This window comes from Typopeltis vanoorti, chromosome 15 (assembly GCF_054136105.1).
Source record: "Typopeltis vanoorti isolate ZY-2024b chromosome 15, IOZ_Tvanoo_1.0, whole genome shotgun sequence".
NCBI lineage: Eukaryota > Metazoa > Arthropoda > Arachnida > Uropygi > Thelyphonidae > Typopeltis > Typopeltis vanoorti.
Window position 1 is genome coordinate 121,300,728 of NC_143563.1, and position 23,227 is coordinate 121,323,954.

The 23,227-nt window shown below is 35.5% G+C and overlaps 1 protein-coding gene across 18 annotated transcripts in view; it reads left to right on the plus strand.

The window, feature by feature from the left end:
* Positions 1 to 23,227, plus strand: part of LOC150099111 (paired amphipathic helix protein Sin3a-like) — a 578,777-nt gene that overhangs the window by 64,480 nt on the left and 491,070 nt on the right. For 17 of the 18 annotated variants that reach the window (XM_090404589.1, XM_090404593.1, XM_090404598.1 and 14 more), the window contains 2 exons: positions 12,773 to 13,165; positions 20,592 to 20,718. In XM_090404589.1, coding sequence (XP_090260715.1) covers positions 12,792 to 13,165; positions 20,592 to 20,718 — 501 coding nt within the window. In that variant the 5' untranslated portion in view covers positions 12,773 to 12,791. Of the gene's footprint in view, positions 1 to 12,772; positions 13,166 to 20,591; positions 20,719 to 23,227 lie in introns of those variants that run through there. The other variant, XM_090404606.1, reaches the window with a different exon arrangement.

Sequence of the window (23,227 nt, forward strand, 5' to 3'; positions counted from 1 at the left end):
TACAACATCTGCATAAAGCAAAGAGCTAAGGTTACTTTATACAGATTTTTTTGCTTCACTCTGATCCTAATGTCAGGTTTTATGCTGCTTGCACAATGCAATCCATATAGGTGATGAATAAAACTGAAGATAATCTGCATCCTCGTCTTATTCCTGATTTTAAATCAAGCTTTCTTCTTGTATTTCCTTCAATTCTAACTGCTGACTTACAAGTTAAATGTAGCCTATGTATTGCCCTGTATAATATTCCATTTACATCATATAACTGTAGTGTTTGAAGTTCTTTCCCCTGGGCAAGCTGTCATATGCCTTTTAAGGTCTATGATACTTATAGACCTTGTTATATTTCTATTATTTCTCAACTATTTCTCATAAAGTGAAAATCTGATCTTAATAACTTCTGTTTAGCCTAGTCCCAGCTTGTTGGTTTTTATTTCACAGGTTTTCTCAGCCAATTTTGAAGTATGCTTGCATAAATCTTAACCGAAATACTTGTTAGAGAAATTCCTCTGTAATTCTCACATTCAAATTTATTCCTTCTTTTTATATATGGGAATTGTCTGAGTTCTACTCCAATCATCTGCTATGTTGAAATAATTTATATGATCTATAGATTCACCATTGAAATGCAACCAATGTTTTTCCTGTTCCTGTGAATTGTTAAGTTTTAAATGTTTATTATTTGTAAACAGTTTAATTTATTATTTATTAAATCCTGATCATTGATTGCATCTTTTGTTAAAAAGAGAGAGAGGCTATCAATGTTATTGCATTTCTGTACTGAAATCTAAGCACAGAAGTGAGATCCTAGATATATATATATATATTTATTTATATATTTATTTATGATTATTCTGACATATTTTCAAAAATTGATCTTAACTTTAACACAAATTAAGGAAATTGAGTCTTCACACTTTTATTTATAAAAATGAGAAAACAGGTTAATACTACTGAAAGTCATTGAAAAATATGTAACTCATCTTAATATCTAAAAATTATAGTTCACTAAATATTATCTTATCTGGGTTTATAATATGCTAGCTAAAAAGAACATAATTTCTCCCAAACTCATCTGCACTTCCAATAAACATTGAAATGGTTTTGCTACTTTTTAGCAGAAATAGTTAACTTATCTTGCATACCACTTTTCTCTTATGAAAATCTTAAAATTTACTGTAGATTTGCTATTCGTAATAAGAGATATGAAAAAGAAGAAAAGCGAAGCGGCTATTTTTTTCTGGCGAAGTTGATAAATTAAGGGGATAAAAATCCCTTATTGTTTTTCAGCCTGTATGCGAAACTCTAAGATTGAAAACTAAGATCTAAGCGTTTCATGCCGACGAACTATCGGCGAATCAAAGAGTAAGTGACCACTTGGTAGTACCACACCAAAGCAACTCGATGCAAAGGTGGAGCAAGCTCCCTCACTATTCTTGATATTTTCTCATAATGTAAAAACACACAGCTCCTAGTAGGAGATGTAATACTGCTTTACATTATGAGGAGAGGTCACTACCCAGACCGGTTTCAACCTTTTTTGAGGTTTCATCAGTGAGTAGCTAGACCTAGATGATATCAAAGTTTTAAGTGAAAAGAACTTGCATACCTTCGCTATACGAATGCCAGAAAGGTGTGCCACTATACATATTATAATTAAGAAAAGCCAAACGGCTTTTTTTTTTTTTTCTTTCCCCTGGCGAAGTTGATAAATTAAGGGGATAAAACCCCTTATTGTTTTTCAGCCAGTATGCGAAACTCTAAGATCGAAAACTATGATCTAAGCATTTCATGCTGAAAGCAGTATTACATCTCCTAGGAGCTGTGTGTTTTTACATTATGAGAAAATATCAAGAATAGTGAGGGAGCTTGCTCCACCTTTGCATCGAGTTGCCTTGGTGTGGTACTATCAAGTGGTCACTTACGCTTGGATTCGCCAATAGTTCGTCGGCATGAAATGCTTAGATCGTAGTTTTCGATCTTAGAGTTTCGCATACTGGCTGAAAAACAATAAGGGATTTTTATGCCCTTGATTTTTATCAACTTCGCCAGAAAAAAATTAGCCATTTGGCTTTTCTTAATTATAATATGTTATAATACAATATAGTAGCACACCTTTCTGGCATTCGTATAGCGAAGGTATGTACGTTCTTTTCACTTAAAACTTTGATATCATCTAGGTCTAGCTACTCACGGATGAGACCTCAAAAAAAGGTTGGAACTGGTCTGGGTAGTGACCTCTCCTCATAATGTAAAACAGTACTACATCTCTTAAGAGCTGTGTTTTACATTATGGGAAAATATCAAGAACAGTGAGGAAGCTTGCTTCACCTTTGCAACGAGTTGCCGTGGTGTGGCACTACCAAGTGGTCACTTACGCTTGGATACGCTGACAGTTCGTCGGCATGAAACGTTACAGATCGTAGTGTTCGATCTTAGTTTCGCTTACTGGCTGAAAAACAATAGGGGATTTTTATCCCCTTAATTTAGAGATATGAAAAGTTCACACTTGAGAATAAATTCCTCAAACTTGAACACTATTTATCATTCCTCCTTTTAATGTCTTCTAGAAAAATCCGACAAATGTTTCTACATTCATTTTCAAGATTCACAATGTTTTTCCTCTTCCTGTATGAAGGAATTCCCAAGTAAAAAAAAAAAAAATTTAAAGATTAATTCGCTATCCATTCTCCGAAACAGCTGTTAAATTATTACTGTATTAATGGGACCTTTAATGTCCGATAAATATTAAAGTCTTCCTTTAATATCTTCCTATATGAGAAACTTCATGTATCAAGTTCTGTATAAATTTTTTCCACGCCCGTTACTTTTGTAACATAACAGCTAAATAACTTTCAAAACATCTTTCTTTTTGAATTCTGACTCGTTTCAAAAATTCTTCGATATCTTTATCCCTCTCACTTATACAGCTCTCTCCAGCTGTTTACTAGTTACCATATTCTTTTCGCTTGTGCATGCTCCAATGCATATGATACTTCTGGTTCTGCTTCCATCATGAAGTGAGACAAGACATTGCCCTTACATGCACTGTAAATGGTACTTGGTTTGAGAGAGGTAAAATCTCAGTTTCAGACACTTAAATAAGTTTAAATGTATATAAACATTAAACTATAAGACTAATTTTAGGTCAGACCAAATTACAATCAAGTAAATTAATTTCATTAAAAAATTATGCTACACATTAACATAACACGAAAACAGTGCACAACAATGAAGCATACATACACAATCATGCATTTCTCCAAAGATAAATGCACTAAACTGAAAATGGTAATGTGAAACAGTATTGAAGTTTACACTAATTTACAAAAAAAAATTCTGTAGAACATCTGTATTGGATATACTTGATAGCCTACAGACAGATACTGTGAGCAACCTGTTCCAATGTAAAAATTTTTATTCCTCCATATTTGAGCATTTCTGGTGAAATATCTACTTCAGGTGCTTTTCCACATTTCTGTTTTATGACATTTTATTTTACCCCCCCCCCATCTTGGGGTATTGATGTGCAATCCCAATTTCATATCCTTTGAATATTTTTTATATTAATCCACACAGAAGAGATCATGTAACCTATGACACAACAGTGTCCTAGATTTTCATCTGACACTTGAGAGTGGTGAGATCATTATTTAAGACATTATTACTGCTCCTCCAGGGAGTCTAGAACTCATTGAAGATGACAATACTGCACCTACACTAGCTGTCATATTTTCTCTTTAACACACTACTTCAACAAGCAAACTGTTCCATTTACTAATAGTTTTGTGAGAAAAATCTAGCATTTTGCCTCCTTTTTAAATGCAGACACATTTAGCTTCCACTGATTTCCCAATTGTCCTCTCCACTTCTATATCCTAATATTATTAGGATATCAGAAGTTTATCGAACTTCATAATTTTGCCCCTGTTTCTCCTGTTGACCAGCCTACAGTACATATGCTCTCAGTCGATCATGATAATCTACATTCCATAATCCTGAAATCTTCTTTGCAGGCTTTCCACAACTTTATTTCTCAGGAAACCAAATCTTACACAATAGTCCAGATACAGACCTACCAAAGTCTTGTAAAAAGCAAAATGACTTCCATATTCTTATCTCGGTGTTTATTTCAACATTGCAGTTGTCCTCTTCGTTGTAATTGCTCCAAGCACAATCCCATCAATATAATGTGCCATTGGCTATCTTAACATGCCGAAGTGTATAACTGTACTCTTGCTAATGGCAATGATAATGGCCCACACTTCCAGCCTATTCAGTTCACCCTGTAAAATGTTGTATTTCAGTAAGTGGAGTTTCAGTGATACTTGTGCCATAAGGTTTAACAAAGTAACACAACTTATTGTGTTACTGTGTTAATTGCGAAAGTTAAAGGAGAAGTGAATATTTGGCTATTAAAATTTATTATTCACTTTTCCTTGTGTTATCGTGTTAAATTGTTAAATGTATATCATAGTATCTCTGATTGACTTGCATATCTTTGCTTCACGAGCAAATAAATGATCTCCTCTTGAGGCTTCCAGATATTATTAATATATAGATTATTAAACAGTGGTCCATGGACTGATCCTTGGGGCACATCACCAGGCACATTAAATCTGACATTCACATCCCCCAATCGCATTCTTTGATAGTTGTCCTTTAGTCACTCACTTATCTAAGCCAATGGTTTATATTCAAGTCTCATATTCTCCAGTTCGTGGAACTGCCTTTCATGTGGTATCTTATCAAAGTGCAGTATATTATACTGTATCTATTCTCTATATAAAACTCAGCCATAAGATTATTATAAAATATGAGCAAATTTCTCAGACATGATCTCGCTTTAGTAAACTCCTTCTGTTCTTCGCAAAGTACATGTTATTTGTTCACTCATTTATGCGAGTTCTTGTTACCTTCTCTAAAATCCTTCATCATCATCATCATCATCTTCCTTATACTCTCTTTTACCTTGCGGTGTCGAGGGTCCATTGATCATCGGACCTCGCCTCCGTTTACAGGATAAGGTGGTCAGCCTTATGCCCCGGTGTATCCTATGGCCTGTAGTGTTGAGTTCTCAAGGCCAGTTTGCCTGCTTTGCAGGATGAAAAACTCCAGAATAAACTGGGGAAAAAACCCTGCTGTCCACGCCCAAGACTGGCTAACTTGGCTATGGCTGAGGAAGATCCTTCAGCTCCTCACGTCACCGACGGGAATTGAACCTAGGACACTCCTTCCCCAGGCATATGGTTGCGAAGCGCATAGCCACTAGGCTAACCGTGCGGACCTAAAATCCTTAGTTACTCCAGATATATTGATAGGTCAATAGTTCAATCAATCTTGGCTCTACCCTTGTGCAATCAAATTCTTTCCATTCCTATGGGATCTTTCCTCAACTAAAATTATACAAACTTGACAATGGCCTAGCCAGATTGGCTGAACATTTCTTTAGCTTTCATGTTGATATCCCATCTGTCCCTATTGCCGAATTCTTATTCAGGTTAATTCAGTTCTAGACCCTCCATTGTAGTGGTAGTAATGTGTGTGCTGTGTTACATACACCAAGTTGATAGATTTTGGCTTAGTGAACATTTATTATTTAAACTATCACATTTGCTTCTGACACAGGCTTACTGTCTAAATTTAGTGAAATTATTCATCCTTTACTTGAAGCATAACGATAAAATTCTTCTGGGTTGCATGTTTAGCCTGTATAGCCAATTTCTTTTTGTATGCTAATTTACCTTTCCATACAATACTCATAACTTCTTGCCTGTGCTTTATATATTTCAACTCCTTACTGTTGTTCTCACGATATATCTTCTCGTGGATCTATTGCTTAATAAGACTGCATATCCATCTCGCTTGCATCCTGTTTGTTATTTGAACTTATAGATCTTTCAACATTTCAGTAGTAAAAGGTTTCTCAAATGAAGCAAAATGGGAAGTGTAATCAGCAATTATATATATAGGATTTGATGTTTGAGAAAATCATTGTCTACAAGAAATAGCATGGGCTTGGATACTCCATCATTAATCAAGGGATATAAGAAGAAGCCATCCATCATGGCATGCATTAAATTGCTCAGAGTGGAAGCTTGTAATCTTATTACAACAGACAATTTATGTTGTAATAAGATTACAAGATGGTATTGTGATAAGAATTCCTCTCACAGACACAATCAAATGCCTTGGATATATTAACAACATCCACTTAAGGTTCTCCAGATATTTTCATGGTCTTTGTCCAAACGTGAGTAAGATTAGTATGTTCGTTTGCTGCAGAAAGAATTGTAGAATCCGTATTAGTCTAATAATTATGAAAATGATTGTTAATGATTGTCATCTTTTAGAAAGTGAAATGGCACAGTAGTTTGATCCCTACCTTATATATATTTTTTATGGATATGCTGGTAAAGGTTTATTTCCATGTTGTTGGTTGATGCCAGACTAGTATTATAACTTGTATAGGTGATACAGGATGAGTATTAGCTTCGCAGCACAGGTTTTTAACACAATAAGTAGGTTTTTGCCTGAGCCTGGCTAAAGATCCATAGTATATTATAGTAGGTTTATGCTGTTTGTGGGTATGTGCAACTCAGTTGTAATGTAGGTGATTTATCTTAGTCATCTGTTCAAGAGTTGAAAGAAAAGATTGCAAAGAGGTTTGCATTATCTTTTTGCTGTCACCATGGGATTATCTAGGGTGTGGAGAGGTGGAAATAAAGCTTGGCTGCCAAACTTTTGCCATTTGTGACCCTTACAAAGAAAAGTCTGCTTTGGATTTGTTAGTACTGTGATTCCGGTGCTTCAGTTCTCATTTACTAGTCTTTCATGAAATTACTCCAGACACCCAGAATATTGATCATCAGTTTTTGTCACCTTTGTTATCTCTGATTACTGTACAGTATTGTTTTCTTCGGTTTTTCCATTCATTCAATTTAGAATGAATGATCCAAATTGCGGGTTTTGCCTTTTGACATACTTTTTTTATAATTATTAAATTATGAAATTCCTGATAATGAAGTGAGTATAGTGAAAAGATGTAAAGGAAAAAAGCTGTTATCATGCTGCAGACATCAGAATGTGCACGATAAACAACTACTTTTTATATTGTTGTTGATTGGATTATGAAAAAAAGGTTATAAGGAGAGGAACAAGAGGCAGTTTTTGGAGATGTGGGCTATTCAAATGGGAACTTTAATATCAGAACACTGACATACATACAAGCGAAATTTTAGCTATTATATGTAAAACAGCTGAAAACATTGGTATGGAAATATATACAAATAGTACAAAAGCCATTTTATAAGCATTTGAATGAATGTCAAAGAAATTTAGGTTGACAAACAACATAAAAATTAAGAATCTGATGTGTTCACTCTTTTATTCTGGACATCTCTTATGGGAGAGGGTGGAAAAAGTTGAAGCAGTGTTACTAACAATTAGTCTTTATCCTGAGCAGAAATTTAGTAGATTCTTGCTATTATTTTCCTGCTCTTTTTTTACCCAAATTTTTCCAGAAGAACATTTCTGTCTGTGATTGATTTCCTCAGTTTCATTTATGAAATTTTTCTTTGTCTGTTGACACATAAAATTTACTGTTCAAATCCAGTTTTACCCATATACCTATGCCCAGAATTGTCTGCTGCTTGTGACAGTCATATCTTCCTATTTTGTACTTGCTGTTATTGTTGCTTTTCCTTTTTCTTGAATAATTCAGTTTACCTAGAAGGATACCACCTTTTCTGATCTTAGTCTTAGTAATACCAGATATCAGGCCTCTCCTGGCCTGATATCTGGTATTACTAAGTTTTTTTTTACTAGGTTTTTTTATGTTGGGCCCATGCATGAAAGGTTGGTTGATCAACCTATAGTACCATATATGGGTAGTGGATTGGGAAAGTAGAAACTTGTTTACATTTGATTTTAAAAGTCTGTATATTATATTTCTTGGGAAATACATAAGTACAGCAGTAGCAGGGATGAAGGAGGAGGAAAAGAAACTTGTTCTGTGGGTTTCAAGGTGTACTGTGAAGGGATGTTGGGCAGTAGCTGTAAATGTTCCACTGGGCTTAGTACTGAGTTTGGGAATTGTTGATGCTATATCAGATGAACATTTGCCATGGAAATATTTGTAGAATACACAAATTGCAGAGACTAAATGTCTGTGTGAAAGTGAGGAGAGTGAGTTTGTAAGGAATGGGTCATTTATCAACCTGATTGCTCTCTTCTGTATTGAGTCAAGCATTTTGAGGGAGCTTTGAGGAGCCCCACTCCAAATGTGAGAGCAGTATTCGATAGCTGGGCGGATTTATGATTGTATAAAGTTAACAGCTGTTTAGAGGTGAAGTAATGTCCTGTGCGAAACAGAAATCATAGTTTTTTGGAAGCTGAGGGCACAATGGTTGTGATATGTTTATGCCAGGAGAGGCCTGATATCAGGGTAATTCCAAGAAGAGAAATCTCATCTTGTCTGGAAATTTGAGTGTTATCAAAAATAATATATAATAGTTCTTTTTTGTGAGAAATAAGACAGAACTGGGCTATATTAGCAGTGAAGTTGATGAGGTTATCTGAGTCCCATTGAAGGATGGCTTGGTTAGAATTGAGGGCAGTGGTGGTTGATGTTGTGTGTAGAGTAAGGTTTGTCAAATGAAAGGGAGGAGTGCAGAATGCACTGTCATCTGCAAAACTGTGTATTGAGTTGATATACAGAAGGAAGAGGGTTGGTGAGAGACCAGAACCTTCTAGAACCTCAGCATTAGTTGGATGGTGAGAGGATAGGGAGCCGTCTACCATCACACATAGTGTGCATCCAGGCAGGAAGCTGGCAATCCATCTGCACAAGTCCTGAGATAGTCTAAATGATGGGAGTTTGCTTAGTAAGCCTTTGTGCCAGACCCAGTCAAAGGCTTTAGAGATATTAAGTGCAACCACTTGAGATTTGCCAAATTTCTCCATGGCATTTGTCCAGAGATGGGTGATATATGAGAGTAGATCTCCTGTTGATCGTCAGCAACGGAATCCACTCTGGTAGTCACTTAATAGCTGGGTGCCTTCAAGGTAGTCTAGGAGTTGAGAATTGTTTGTTTTCTCCATCACTTTGATGGTGGTAGTTAGATGGGAGTGATTTGTCACCCTTCTCAAGAATGGGTTGAATATGGGCTAATTTCCAGACTTTGGGATATATACCAGTGGAGTTAGAGACTGTACAGGTGGCATAGGATAGGAGTTTCTTGCACAGACCTTCAGGACAATTGAGGAATACCATCAGGACCAGGAGATTTTTTTGTCTAATTTAGAAAATAGGTTTCTGATCTCTTTCTGGCAAAAGAATATAGGAGGGCATTGTATAGGTTGGGTAGTTGGAATGACTGGGGGACATTTGCTATTGTCAGTTACGTGCATTGAAGGCAAAGTGTGAAGCTAGGAGATTAGCTTTTTCTGTGGGTGATGATGCAATAGACCCATCTGGGTATGTAGGAAAAAAGTTGAGACCAATTGCTTTGGCAAGAGACCAAAATGCACCACTGACTTTTGGGCAGGCTGCAATTTCCTGCTTTTTGCCGTTTAAATTCTCTTTTGGAAGCATTGATAGTTTTCTTGCATTGGTTTTGGGCTTCAGTATAAGCACCGAAGGTAGATGGAGTTCTTGATTTTTTTTTCATTTGTGCACAGCCTTGGCACATCTTTTGGAGAACCAGAGTTTAGATAGGGGATGGTACTTCAGAGTGTTGTGGGGAATATATGTTTCTATGCCAGTGAGGATCACTTTGGTGATACGTTCTGTGCATATGTTTGGATTGGAAGACTGGAAACAATAGTCTAACCATGGGAATGAAGCATGGTAGTCTTGGAGGCTGTTCCACTTGGTGCTGTTTCAGTGCCAAACTATTGTGGGAGTGACTGTGTAAGCATTGTTGCATGGGGGAGGAGATAAGCACTAGATTGTGGTCAGAATTACCCATGGGGCTCACTACATTCACTGCATATTTGGAAGCATTGGTAAGGAAGAGATCTAGAGTATTTGAGGAGTACATGTTATCTGTTATTCTGGTTGGCGTGTGAACAATTTGTGTAAGGTTGTTAGTGATGGCAAATGTTTCTACATCTCTGCATGCAAGATCCGTACAACTGGAGGAGGAAAGCCAGTTGGTGTTATGGACATTAAAATCTCCTAGGAGGATGATTTTGCTGTCAGAGCGGGACTGGAGAAAATCAACTTTTAAGGAGCGGAAATTAAAAGCTCGGAGTGGTTGGTTGCATTAGAGGAACAATAGAAACAGCAGATGAATTTGACTGAGTGGAGAAGGGATATTTTCAACCAAAGAATGTCAAAGTTAGGTGATTCTAGGTTAGGTGCTCTCTGGCAGGTTATGTTGTAGTATGTGCAGACGCTACCCTTATGTCGAAAGGAGCTAAACAATGTGTAGTTTTTGAAGGCTGAGATGGATAGTGCTGGGGTGGGGGGTGAGATTTGAGTTTCTGCTAAAGAGTAAGTGCGGTTTGGTGGACTGGAGATGGTAGTGGACACTATTAAAGTTGGATTTGAGGCCATGGCATTTGGTTAAATGGATATGCAAGGGTCTTGCACTTTTGCTATGGTTTCTATTGCATACTGGTTTCTTTGGTGGCTACTAGAGGCATCATTTGATTTTTGCCCTAGTTTAGATTGTTTGTAGTATGTGATCCAACTGTTGTCTCCATTTTGCCATTTTTATTCCCTCTGGGCAAATTTTAAGGCTGGCAAGCACGCATGCACGATTGGGGGCAAGTGTCCTTTAACTTGTTTATCACCATTATTAATTTGGATGCGCTTAGCGGTGTGTCATGGGTCACTTTTAGGAAATGTGGAAAGTTTGTTCTGTCCTTTCTTTTGTTTATGGGTCTGAAATGATGGCATTTGACGATGTTTCTGAGATCGAAGTTGCATTCTTCTGCCAATTTGCTGACATCTTCTTTTAATGATTTACCATTTTCTATTGGAAAGTTCAGAATAATGGCATTAAGTTTCTTGTTTTCAGTCTCGATTGACTCATGTACTATTTGATGCAGTTAGGTCGAGGAGTTCGTTAGCAGGCAAGGGTACACTTTCATTCGGTTGCTTGTCATAGAGTATCTCAAGCTTAAGAGAAACTCGATGACACTCGACTTAGGAGTGCTTGGATTTTGGAAGAGAAAGTTTCGATCATAGTATCAAGGTGTTGTTCAGGCTTTTGACTTTTTTTTGCCTAAGTTCATTAGCTGTTTTACAGAAGGAAGGCACATCGAACAGAAGAAAGCTTCTGTGCCAATTCATCTATTTTTGTGCAGGAAGCATGTAGCCATACATACCATTTTTTTTTGGTCAGTAATTTTGGTTTTACAACTGCGGCACTTCATATTGTCATTCAGTTTGTTGATCAGCAGGGCTACACTGACGGGACTCGAAGTACTCTTGTTGTTGGCCTTTGTTCCCGCCATCTTTATTCTGTATGGTAGGCATAGCAGGTGCTTTCAGATGGATGTTTTTTAATTGTAAAGATAACTGATTCGATGGACTATGGATACTTACAAGTTGTGCTGAAGTAATCATCTCCTTAGTACCCTTTGTTAATTTTCCGTTTACTGTTGCACGAAAAACACTTTTAAAAACGATAAAATGTAGGAGCACAAGTTTAATGTGGCTTATTCATAGCCACCACACCAAGTTATGTTAATCATATTTCTGTAATTTGTCTGTTATCTTCATTTCTTTTGCAAATCATTTTTACATTGGAGGTGGTAGGAAGTTTTCTCTTAAAACGCGAAAGGCTGGTGTGTACATTTAGCCTTCATAGCCTTGGGTTCTTCAGCTATTTCCAAACAACTTTTTTGTTGGGGTCTGTTTTTAGTTCTATTAATGGTTATGGCTATTCCATTTCCTGGGTTTACCCTGCTCATCCTTATTCCCTGATGTAATTCCACTCACAACTTTGAAGATGTTTATTTTTATTTATGTAATTATTTTAGTATCTCATTTTTCACTCTTTGTCCTGATTACCTCATGCATTCACTGCCATCATTATGGCAAGTGAGGACTGCAGACTAGCTGTGGATACTCCTTCACATTAAATGACGAAAGACATTGTTGTTACATAGAAGTCATTACAAGTGGAAGAGACTTTGTTTCTAGTCAACAGTGGCTGTGAAACACTTTTTCTCAAGAAATAGGCTGCATTAATCTGGAGAGATAGTCATCTGAAGATTAATTTCAGCCAAACAGCATTAGAGGATGCCTTATTTGGGCTTTGGGCCCATTGTCATTTACGATTGAATTATTTGCTATAATCAGTGTTGTTTGAGTATCTTAACAAGTGGTTATGTTCTGAAGATTCTCATTTGAAATGAGCAAACTATAAGCCAATTAATCTTTTTTTTTTTTTTTTTTGTTTATTTTGGTCTGATGAAATGGTATTAAATAGCAGATGGAACTCACAGGTATGTAAACTTTTTTTTCTTCTCTGCTGGTCAACCTGGATTTCTTTCTTGCATTTATTGTTTGATTTAAGATCCTTTTATTCATATTTAAGGCTATTTTTTTTTTTTTTTTTTTTGTCTTATAATTGTTACTTTTGATTTTTCATGTGTGCTAGTGTTTGATATTTCACATCAATCCTTATCTCAAACCATACTGATGTTATAGAATATCTTTAGTTATCTTGTAATTTTTTTTTTGTTTAGTATCATTAATATAATTTTCTAGAAGTATTTCATACGAAGTAGCAGCATCTGATGGTCTTTATTTCAGATCAACATATGGAGAAATAATGCGACGGCATCTTGATGATCATCCAGGTGTAAACACCACTGTCTACTCAACCACTCCACTCTCTGTGCATTCTGGGACCACAGGATCTAATTCTCTTCATAGTACTTCGCCTAGAAGTGATGTTGATGGACGCGTGGTAGTTCCTAGTGTTAGTACCGCTGCAGCAGAAACTACTGCTTCTCCAACTTCAACTTTAGCTCTTCATCATCAAGGCAGGACATACACTGGACTTTCAGGATCATCTGTAATTGGAATAAGCAAGCCACTTATACGACAGCCACTGGCACTTATTCAAGAAACAGTCCATGCTGTTGGTTCTTCTGGAAGTGAAATGCAGAGTGGTGTTCAATATTCAGTTCAGACAGGCTATCAGTAAGTTACCTTTATATTCCTCCCCCTCCCCCCCCTCCCATTATTCTCAGAGAAAAAGAGAGTACAGTAATCCCTCTGTTATCCAACTACTGCGAGAGAGAAGTTTGTAATTTGTATAATTGAATAGGGTGCTCCACTGGAAGTCAGGTGACATAATAAGGGTTCAAGGGTTAGTTAATTGAAGGATCATTCATTTGAAGGTCAGATAATTTAGTGATTACTCAATAATTGGAATTCCAATAGATATGTAGGTTAATATTAATTTTTATTGACAATCAGGATAACAGAAAAAAGTGAAATATAGGCTAGATTATTTCCAGTTAGAAACTGTTTCATAATTTATTTTTTCACATTGAATTCCTGTTATATTCATAATTTTATAATTTCACATTTAAGCAGTTTTAGTTAATATTGCAGGTTTTTACCATACTTCTCTATTGATATATATCAGCTTGATCTGGCAATGTTGCATTCATGCACTGTTTTAAACCAAAGCACATTAATTCTGCAAGTGATATAAGTAATAGATATTTTTGAAACCTTCTCCAGACTCTAAACACTTTTTCAAGCCACTCTAATCCTACAGTAAGCAAGGTGATATGGGGCTTGAACATATGATTTAGGTTAGAGATCAGCAATACCTGGGAATGCTGTTGTACTATATAAAATGGATGTGCAAAATTTCCCATATTAGTAGTACAGCGGTGTCCAAAAGCTAAGGACGAACTACATTTTTATCTTAAATGAAAAATTTTCGTGACTACAGCCAAATGTGGACATAAATTTATTGCCAGCATACAAATAAATTATTACACACAAAACGTGTTATACATTTCAGAGAAATTAAATTACGGTATGTTTTTTGCAAAAGTTGTAAATTTCCTATAAACATAGTTCATAAATTAATGTGCAGCGCTTACCGAAAACTATGCAGAGAGACATTTAAGTATGGAATATGTCCACTCTGAACTAGAATGCAGCTCTCACAATGTTGTAGCATGCTTTGCACCAAGGGATTCAGGAGTCTCACTAGACTGTCTCGGTCCTCCTTCAGACCAAGGAGAGCCTTGCTATGTGGTTTGTTTTCTGGAGGGGAATTTCGAGAAGCAGTGAGTCTTTCTATTGCATCCCAAACGTTGGGATGCAATAAATGGAAATGGGTGGAATACATTGCAAGATTCAATGACAATAGATGGACAAAAGTTTTACTGGAGTGGCAGCCATATCAGCTGGAAGACCTGAAAGATGGTTAGATGATATATAAAAAAAACATTGGAACCCTTTTGACACCAAGAAGCTCAGGATAGAAACAGTTGGACAGAATTGGGAGAAACCTATACCCAGAAGTAGCTCTAAAAACGCTTAGAAGAAGATCATGGTGTATCTATTCTCTTTGTCTAGCTCATTGGTAGCATTATTATAGGATGTGAGCAAGTTGATAAAACATGACATTCCCTTAATAAACCCATGCTGTTCATTGCACATTAGAGATTCTCTGGCAAACCATTTCGGAATGCGAGCCCTAACCAATTTTTTCAAAATCTTTACCGCCACCACTCCTAAGATTCTGATTGATCGATAGTTGGATACATCGGTCTTTGCACCACCCTTGTGGCACCATTCCTGTGGAATTTTCCCTGTTCTGAAACTCAAATTATATAGTCTCGTCAGACAAATAGCCACTTCAGCTGAACACTCTTTTAGCAACTGTGCTGATATCCTATCAGTCCCTATTGCTGAATTCTTATTCAGCTTGTGCAACAGCACTAATACATCCTCCTCGAACACCTGAGTTTCTTCTTCCAGTGAAGAGGTAGTAGTGAATTGAATGTTGAATGCACCAGGTTGATAGCCCTCCTATCCTGTATATCATTCCTAAAAATACTGTATCCTTTACACTCAATATCATCAGTTAGTATGTCTGTCTGCTTCTTATTGCCAAGTCTCACTAATGCGCAATCACTAAAATCTGAGTTACCAACGTATTGACCAAGACAACACTCTACCACTTTGTTTCTAATTCTCCTAGCATTCGTGTATAGACATAAACTACCTGCTTTTTAATTCTCTTGTCTGTAGTGCGAGTTGGACGACTTGCAGATCTCTATTCTTCTCTAGTGTCTTATTTATTATTATTATTTGACACCTCCAGGGAGTCCAAAGACTCATTGAGGGAGGGCCTGCTCTACAACTGTCTCCACCACTCAATCCACCAACTGACTGCAACTACACGAACATCATCTACCGCCGACCACCACCACTACTATTTCCACAGACAATCACATTATGCAGACATCTTTGCTTGTGCTTGATGGGTCCAAACCTGACAAACACAATCAATTGATCTCTCCTCATAATCATTTCCAAGATATTCCTCATTCCTTATTAAAACAGTTATATAACATTTTCCCTTACACACAAATTCTCACCATTCCTCCCATCATAATTTAGTTTCCCTGACTGTGTTAGATCTCACACCAATTATTAGTTTATCAAGACTCCTGATATCAAAACACATTCAAGTATAGGTTGTCCATCTTATACAAATCTAATCTCTCAAACTCACTCCACGCATCTACAACTTGCATTTATTCCTTCTACACAGGCTATGCATCAATCATTTGCATCATAGTCCTTTTTCTTAATTCATTTTTATCATCATATCTAGGTAATATACTTACTATTTTCACATCCTCACTCTTCACTATTGCTTCTTCCAACTTTCATTCTTGGTTCTTTTTTCATATCCTCTCTCATACTGAACTTATTGCTAGTTAGTTTGTTAGTACCTACTACAATTACAATCTTTTTCATCGTCGTTTTCTGTTTTCCAATTGCATGTGCTTTATTTTCAATTTTTGCTGCAGGAAAACCTGCTCATTAACAGCATGTTTTGTGATAGTCAACATGCTAATTGATATCCTTTTTTACCATCGTTACTTACCCGATTCCATGCTTTGTTTCTTATTTTGCTGCTTAATTTACTTATTCTCATATGTTCATTTAAATGCTGCATGACTTTCTGTAATTTTTGTGTCATCTATCTAATAATCTGCTTTAACTTTTATTTTGGAGGGCAACTCATTTTCAATATCCTTAGCAGGGCAAGCCTTCTTGTTCTTGAATTCACTGCCCTTAGCATTACATTTCTGTGGTTTTGGCATCATTTTAAACTATATTTAATATCGCTGCAATATCTTAATAAAAATGTTATAAAACACTAAACATACAAAACTACATTAATAAACTATAAAACACTAATTAAAACAATAATATAGATAAAAATTACCGCTTCTACAAGAGCACTAAATTTACTGTCCATTCACAGTGTACCCTGAAACCAAAAGAAAGCATAAAAGAAATTATGCTAGAGAAATTATCAGGCAGAGAATCTTTTGAATTTTAGGAGATATAAATTGCAGTTCAAGATCCATATAGCAAAGATTGAACATGCAACTTGCAGGATAATCAGTGCAAAAACAAACACTGATTTGTAAGCTAAAGTTATTTGCCTCTATAATAATACCTTGATGTGACCTCACTTGGACTACTATGTGAAGGTTTGATCTTTTTTCAAGGCAGTGCATTCATTTTCAACTTCAACAGAATTAATAAAGCTGGATATGGTAGGAAGTCGGCTGAATAAATTTATATGGAATAAGAAAGAATTTCAAAACACCAAATTAATTGTATACAAGACTGTGTTCAAACCAATTTTAACTTATGGATTAGAGAATAGGTTAGAAATAAAAACACTTGATCAAAGACTGGAGATATCTGACATGAAAGTTCTGAGAAAGATTTGTGGCATGAACAAATGGCAACAATGGTAGTATCACATTAAAAATTAGGATATTAGGAAAGAACTTTTCGTCATTAGCATTCAGGAATGTGTTAGTAGAGCTAATCTCAGGTAGTATAGTCACTTAAACAGAATGAGGGAGAAAAGATTAGCAAAACAGTTCTTTGGCAGGAAAAAGACCCAGAAGAAGACCAAAATGAAGGTGGATTGATACCTTAAACAGAAATGTAGGTTCTGATAATATCAGAATCTTGACAAATAAAAGGTTAATTTTGAGGAAAGTTCTTGATAGGAAGTTAGTAATGGTGTAATTTTTTCATGTGGTAATATCGTAATTATCCTGTATACCTCCCCCTGAAGGTACATATGAGAAATCTGATGTTTGATTCCAGATTTCTAATTATGACTAAAATGAAATCTCAGATTTAACACTCGTATGTTGACTTGCATTACTATTACTGAATCATTTTACAAATTAATGAATACTATTGATATAAGAGCAAAATAGACAAATTAAAAAAGAAAACTAAAGAACTAATAGAAAAAAATGAAGAAATATAAACATGGTGTAAGAATCATTGAATATACTGAACTTTGTAAAACAATAAAAATAAAAAAGATAAGAGAGGATATAAGACATTTCAATGCAGAAATGGTAGAACATCAATGGAAAATAACTGGTGCTGTGCATAACATGTGATCAGAATGTCTTACAACAGATGGACAAATAAAACAGAAAGGACAACAGAAATTGGTTATCAGAAACCAGGTTGACCAACAGCAAGATGGGATGATGAGATAAGATGTTGTGGACATTTATGATGGAGAGATGCATAACATTTATCAAAATGGTAGAAGAATGACGAGGCATTCGCCCAGCAGTGGACATAAGAAAGCTGTTGATGGACCTGTTACTGCGTTCACATTATCTTATTTCTCCCACTATAATGCTATATTATTTTTGAGTTCTTAAAAATCTTAAGTTTAAATTCTATAAGAACCCTTCAGGTATTATACATTTGGTAAGTGTACCTATCCTCTGTTACAGTGACATGAATATTGTCTTACTTCATGTAATCTCAGATTAGGAGATATAAGCACATTCCTTTTTTACTAGTGAAATTATTTTCTTAAATGTCATAAAAATTGGTTTTATCAAAACAATTTGGCTCGTTTTTATTTGATGCAGTTTCCAGTAATATAATTCCTTCATTTGTTTCTGAATAATAATAATTAATTTTATTGTGTTTACTCCCTTAACACTAGAATTTTTTTTTTTTTTTATTTATTTTTTTAACATTGAAATAGAATGCTCATCTAAAACGTTTTTTAATATTCAGTGATGCTTCTTTCTAGATCAGTGTTTATCAAACCTTTTTGACAAAATGTAGTATTTGTGACTCAACTACATTTTGGCCCTATGTGTGCGCGCGAGAATGTGTTCTCACGCTCACTTTTCCACGAATTGCTTGGAATCCTAGAGATAATGCATCAATCTCCATTGGGGAGAAATGAAAAGCATAAACAGAAATAAAAGTTTCACTAGACAGTTTGTGTCCTTACTGTATACTGTTTGGTGAAGTATTTATTTGACTGTACATAATATAATAAAGTAAAAACCAAATTAAGATCAGTACTGATGCACTATGCACCCTTAAAACTTTCATATATTGATAAAAATGCAAGTACACAGTCAAATTGACATGAATTTTGTAGTGTGGGTTGCATAAGCCACACAACAACACACCCAACCTAAATGCAACACCACTAGAATTCACCCTTGCCAACTTTAATTCCACTACAATGTGGTCTTTAAATCACACTTCTCCTTGTGGCATCTATGATAATACCCACATCTCCACACAAAAGCAATGTTTTTGTTAACTGACATACAACACTAACATTTCCAGGCAGAAGAACATCCATTCTATAGCCTTTTCAGAGTGCTTTTATTAATATGTAAATATAACGTAGAGGTAGAAAAATCATAAATTAGGAAATATTTTATTTAATGCAACTGGTGTGCTTGTCATAAAACATATAAGGATTTGATTTTATATATAGGAATAAACAGGTTTGCCCACTATTGCCTATTATTTCAGAAGATGAATGAAATTCTACCTATATAATGATAGGTATTTCCTCTCTAATAGACAACATAGTGCAAATGAAAGAAAAACAAGTAACTCTGTACCACTAATACATTCCAGATACAATCAGTATATATAGTGTCACATGATGGCTGTTATCTAACACATCCTCAATTTATCCAGTCATTAATGCATGGTAGCTAGAGATCATACTAATCTCCTGTGTGTTGACAGAGGTGGAAATGGTAAGGTGATTGCTTCCTGCTCTAATTTTACACTTAAAATTTAATCAAAAACATTCAAATTAGCATGCCGTATATATTAAACATTTGTAAAAAATGTACCCACTCAATAAAGAAGGTATATAATATGCCTTCAAGTGAGTTCCCCTCTTGAAAAAAAATGCAGGATGTGATGCTGCCTTATATGAATGTTTTAAAGCTATGAAACTATCGTAGTCATGTGACGTCTAATATCTGCTGTCTGTAGTGTTTGCAATCACATGTATTGCCATTTCTTTCTCTCTCTCTCTCAAGAAAGTCATCGCATGTCTTCTTTGATATGTGGCTTATCTTCATTCTTTTCTTGTAGCAGTAGATTTGACTCCCACCACTGAAAAGTTGTAAACTTGTAGTACATTAATATTATGGTTAGTCAAAATTTTTGTTCGTTATAAGGCATGTGTTCATTTTGAAAATATTTCACCATGAATCATAATCTTTTGCTGATAAATACGGTGTGCTAATAATAAATTTCTAAAATTTGTCTTAGTGGTTGTTTAAAAAAAATGCTATTGTGAAATCCGCGTTTGTGACATTTCAATAGTTCATTATTATGAGACCTGTATTCTCTGTATTTCTTATGGATGAAGAAATTGGTCAAGAGGATCTAGATGAGACCAAGATGCTGACAGGTGTGGAATGCTTCCTATGAAGGAAAAAAAAAAAAAAAATCAGGATTATCATTTGTCAAAATTGGTTTCATAAGTGGGAATGAGTGGATATTTCATCAACCCTAAAAACCTCTGTAGGGATTTACAGGATTCATGAAGTAAATTTTCAGTACCTAGCAGGAAGGGAGAGAGAGAACAAGGCGTCATTCCTGGAAATTGCATATGAGCCTTGGTTAACAGTGGTCTGAGAGTATCTTGCTTCACAAGTGGAATGGGTTTTCTAGAGGTTAATGAGTGCTTTATTAGTAAATGATGAGAAGAAATATGATGGGAATAATGGTTGATGTGGGCCTTCCAAAATGAGTCTCTGGACTTCATGAAGTTGTCTGTACCATAAGGTACAGACAACTTCATGAAGTCCAGAGACTCATTTAGTAAGAGTTGACTGTAATTACGAATTGCTTATTTTTTCATTAGATTGTTTTTATTAATCATATGATTTAATACCAAAATTGATGGAACTTAGGATTCCATCAATAATTGATATATTGTCTTTGTATCATTGTTAGTTTTAAGTATTATACTGTATTGATTGAATGTATTTTATAAAGAATTTATCAAATAAGTTGTGTTTTACTATAGACCTCGAGTGGGTACAACGGCAGTTCCCCAAGTTAGTCATAGCCATAATACCCCCACTGTCCATCACTCTCATCCCATCCAGACACAAGCTCATCAGCCTCAAGTTGTACACCAAGCCCAAACTCAGGTATGATTTATACTTATATATTAAATATTTCAAAAATGTTTTAAATTATTCACAATTATTATAGAAAATTTTAAATTATAAGACAAGTCATTAGCTAATGTGTATTCAAAACTTAATACCAAATTTACATTCGATACCTCTACATATTAAATAATGTTGGCAGATTTTTGGACACATCTCCAAAAATCTGCCAACTGGGGGGGGGGGGGGGGGGGGCACTATCAGGACTTTTAGGAGAACAATAGCTTCCTCACTTCATTCTCAGTTACTGTGTTGTAATGCCTACGTGCACGTGCCTTTTTTGTGAGTTCCTTTTGAAGATGGCAATGTGACGCTTGCCAAAATATCGGAAATATTTATTAAAGTGTAATTTAATTTATATTCTTATATATGTTGTCAATTCCTTAAGTGATTTAGTAATGCATAACCTAACCAATGTATAAGCTTGTCTACGAAAACTAGACTATTAGGCACATCTTTTCCCCTTCTATACTTCTACCCCCCCCCTCTCTCTCTCTCTCATCCAGATGATATCGTTGTAAAATAACATTACTCAGATAAGGTTGACCTGGCATCATTTTCTCCTTCAGCTAATGTATAAAATACCATGGTAAATAACCTCCACCATACCAAGAACAGTTCGCTGCTTGTTTTCTGTTTTTTTCACCAGAAAGACATTAGAAAACTTATAGCTTTGGTACCAAAAGGTGTATTGTTTCAGATAGTGTTCTCACCAGTTGTTCTCTCAAAAGTTGCATTTCAGAACTAACATTCTGTATTGTCTGTACAAGCTAGCTGCACTTTTCTGCTGTCTGACTGAAAGCAAGCCTATATATAACAATCTTTACCAAGAAAGAGTTAAATCACCCACAGTCTATTCTCCTACTGTCCTTAGTTGTTTTATTTGGGGGGGGGGGGGGATGAACTAATGAAAAAAATGACACCTTTGTATGTCAAGGACACTCATTGTGGAAGCCTATAGGAACTGTTATTCACATAATACTTATCATAATTCTGTTTAACTCATTCATGGCATGGCACTCATCCCACCAAACAAAAAACCTAGTTCTTGTATCCTTATTAATCACATTTAAAGTTTCCAGGGCTGATTCCTAGTTCTCTACCTACTTGACATCTATTGAAAAAGTTCTCTTTTTGAAACAGTTTCTTTCTATCTTTGTAATAGATCTCATGTATTAACATACAAGTTTCTATCATGTCCTCTTCTGCTAGTCAGCTAAACTTTGCATCTCGCACACCTTCATTCTGTTCTTACAGAGAGCATTCCACAGATGTCCCTCAGATTGTTCTTGTCTCTGAAACCTTTCCACAACTTCTTCATTGTAAGAAATACAAGTTCTCTTTGTAAGTTCTACTATATTCAAGTAATCCTTTTGAAGTATTTTGTCAACATTTTATAATGTGCCCTTTCAACTTCAATTATGTTTGCCGTTATTCCCTAATCCCTAGCCTCATTATTTTCATGTGATCTGGTACTCTATGTAATATACAGTATGTGAGCTTTTTATTTCAGAGTACATAACCTTGCACTTTTGCAACATTAAATTGACAACCATTATCATTCACCACATGCCACTTTATTTAAATCATCCTGTAGAATGTTTACATCAACTGCTGTTGCCCTCATCAATTTTGCCTCGGCAAACAACCAGCCCAATAATTTATACAAAAATCAAACAGTAGTGGCCTTAGTATAGGCCTTGGGACACTTTGCTAGTTACCTCCTCATTCTCCTACATTAAGCACCACTATTTTTGCTGTTTTCTTTTTTCCTCTGCAATGTACATAAAGGAAATTGACTGAAGTGAGGTTTTTAATTATTATTATAGCTATATGACAGTTCTGGAGATTTCATAAATATTAATATTTCCACAGTGAGGAAAGCAGTTAGCCTTACAGGCAAAAAAGAAATCTGAATTTTTATGCTGTGTGGGGCAAATAAAAGGAGCAGTGATTGTAGAAGAAGAACCAGAGCAAAGGTAGGAAAGTGTCAGGTGTTTTTGAAATAGTTAAACGATCTCTTCAGTAAGGTGTATATCCCATTAATTCTCAAGCTGTGAAGTTGAAACTAGATGAAAGGATAGATATGGATTAACTGAAATATTAAAGCTATTTCAAGGGCTAGATTTGAACATGGCAGTAGTATTGGTTGGTATATTCACACAAGTGGGGTGTTGAAGTTGTTCGACCTTAAGTGGAACAACCCAGCACATAAGCAAATTAAAAGACCAGTTAGTATCAATGGAGTGGCCATTAAGAGAGGCTAATTAGGATCTGTGTCTAGATACAGGTCGATGGAACTGACTGCTATAGCGGTCAGTATGGTGATAAATGCAAGTCTTGCTTTAACAGTTGGCAACTATATTATATAATGGTCACTACAGAAATAGATAAGGCAAATGAATATACTGCATTGCTTTTAGATTTTGTCAAAGCATTTGACAGATTTCCACACTGGATATTGTTACACATAATTGAATGAAGTTAT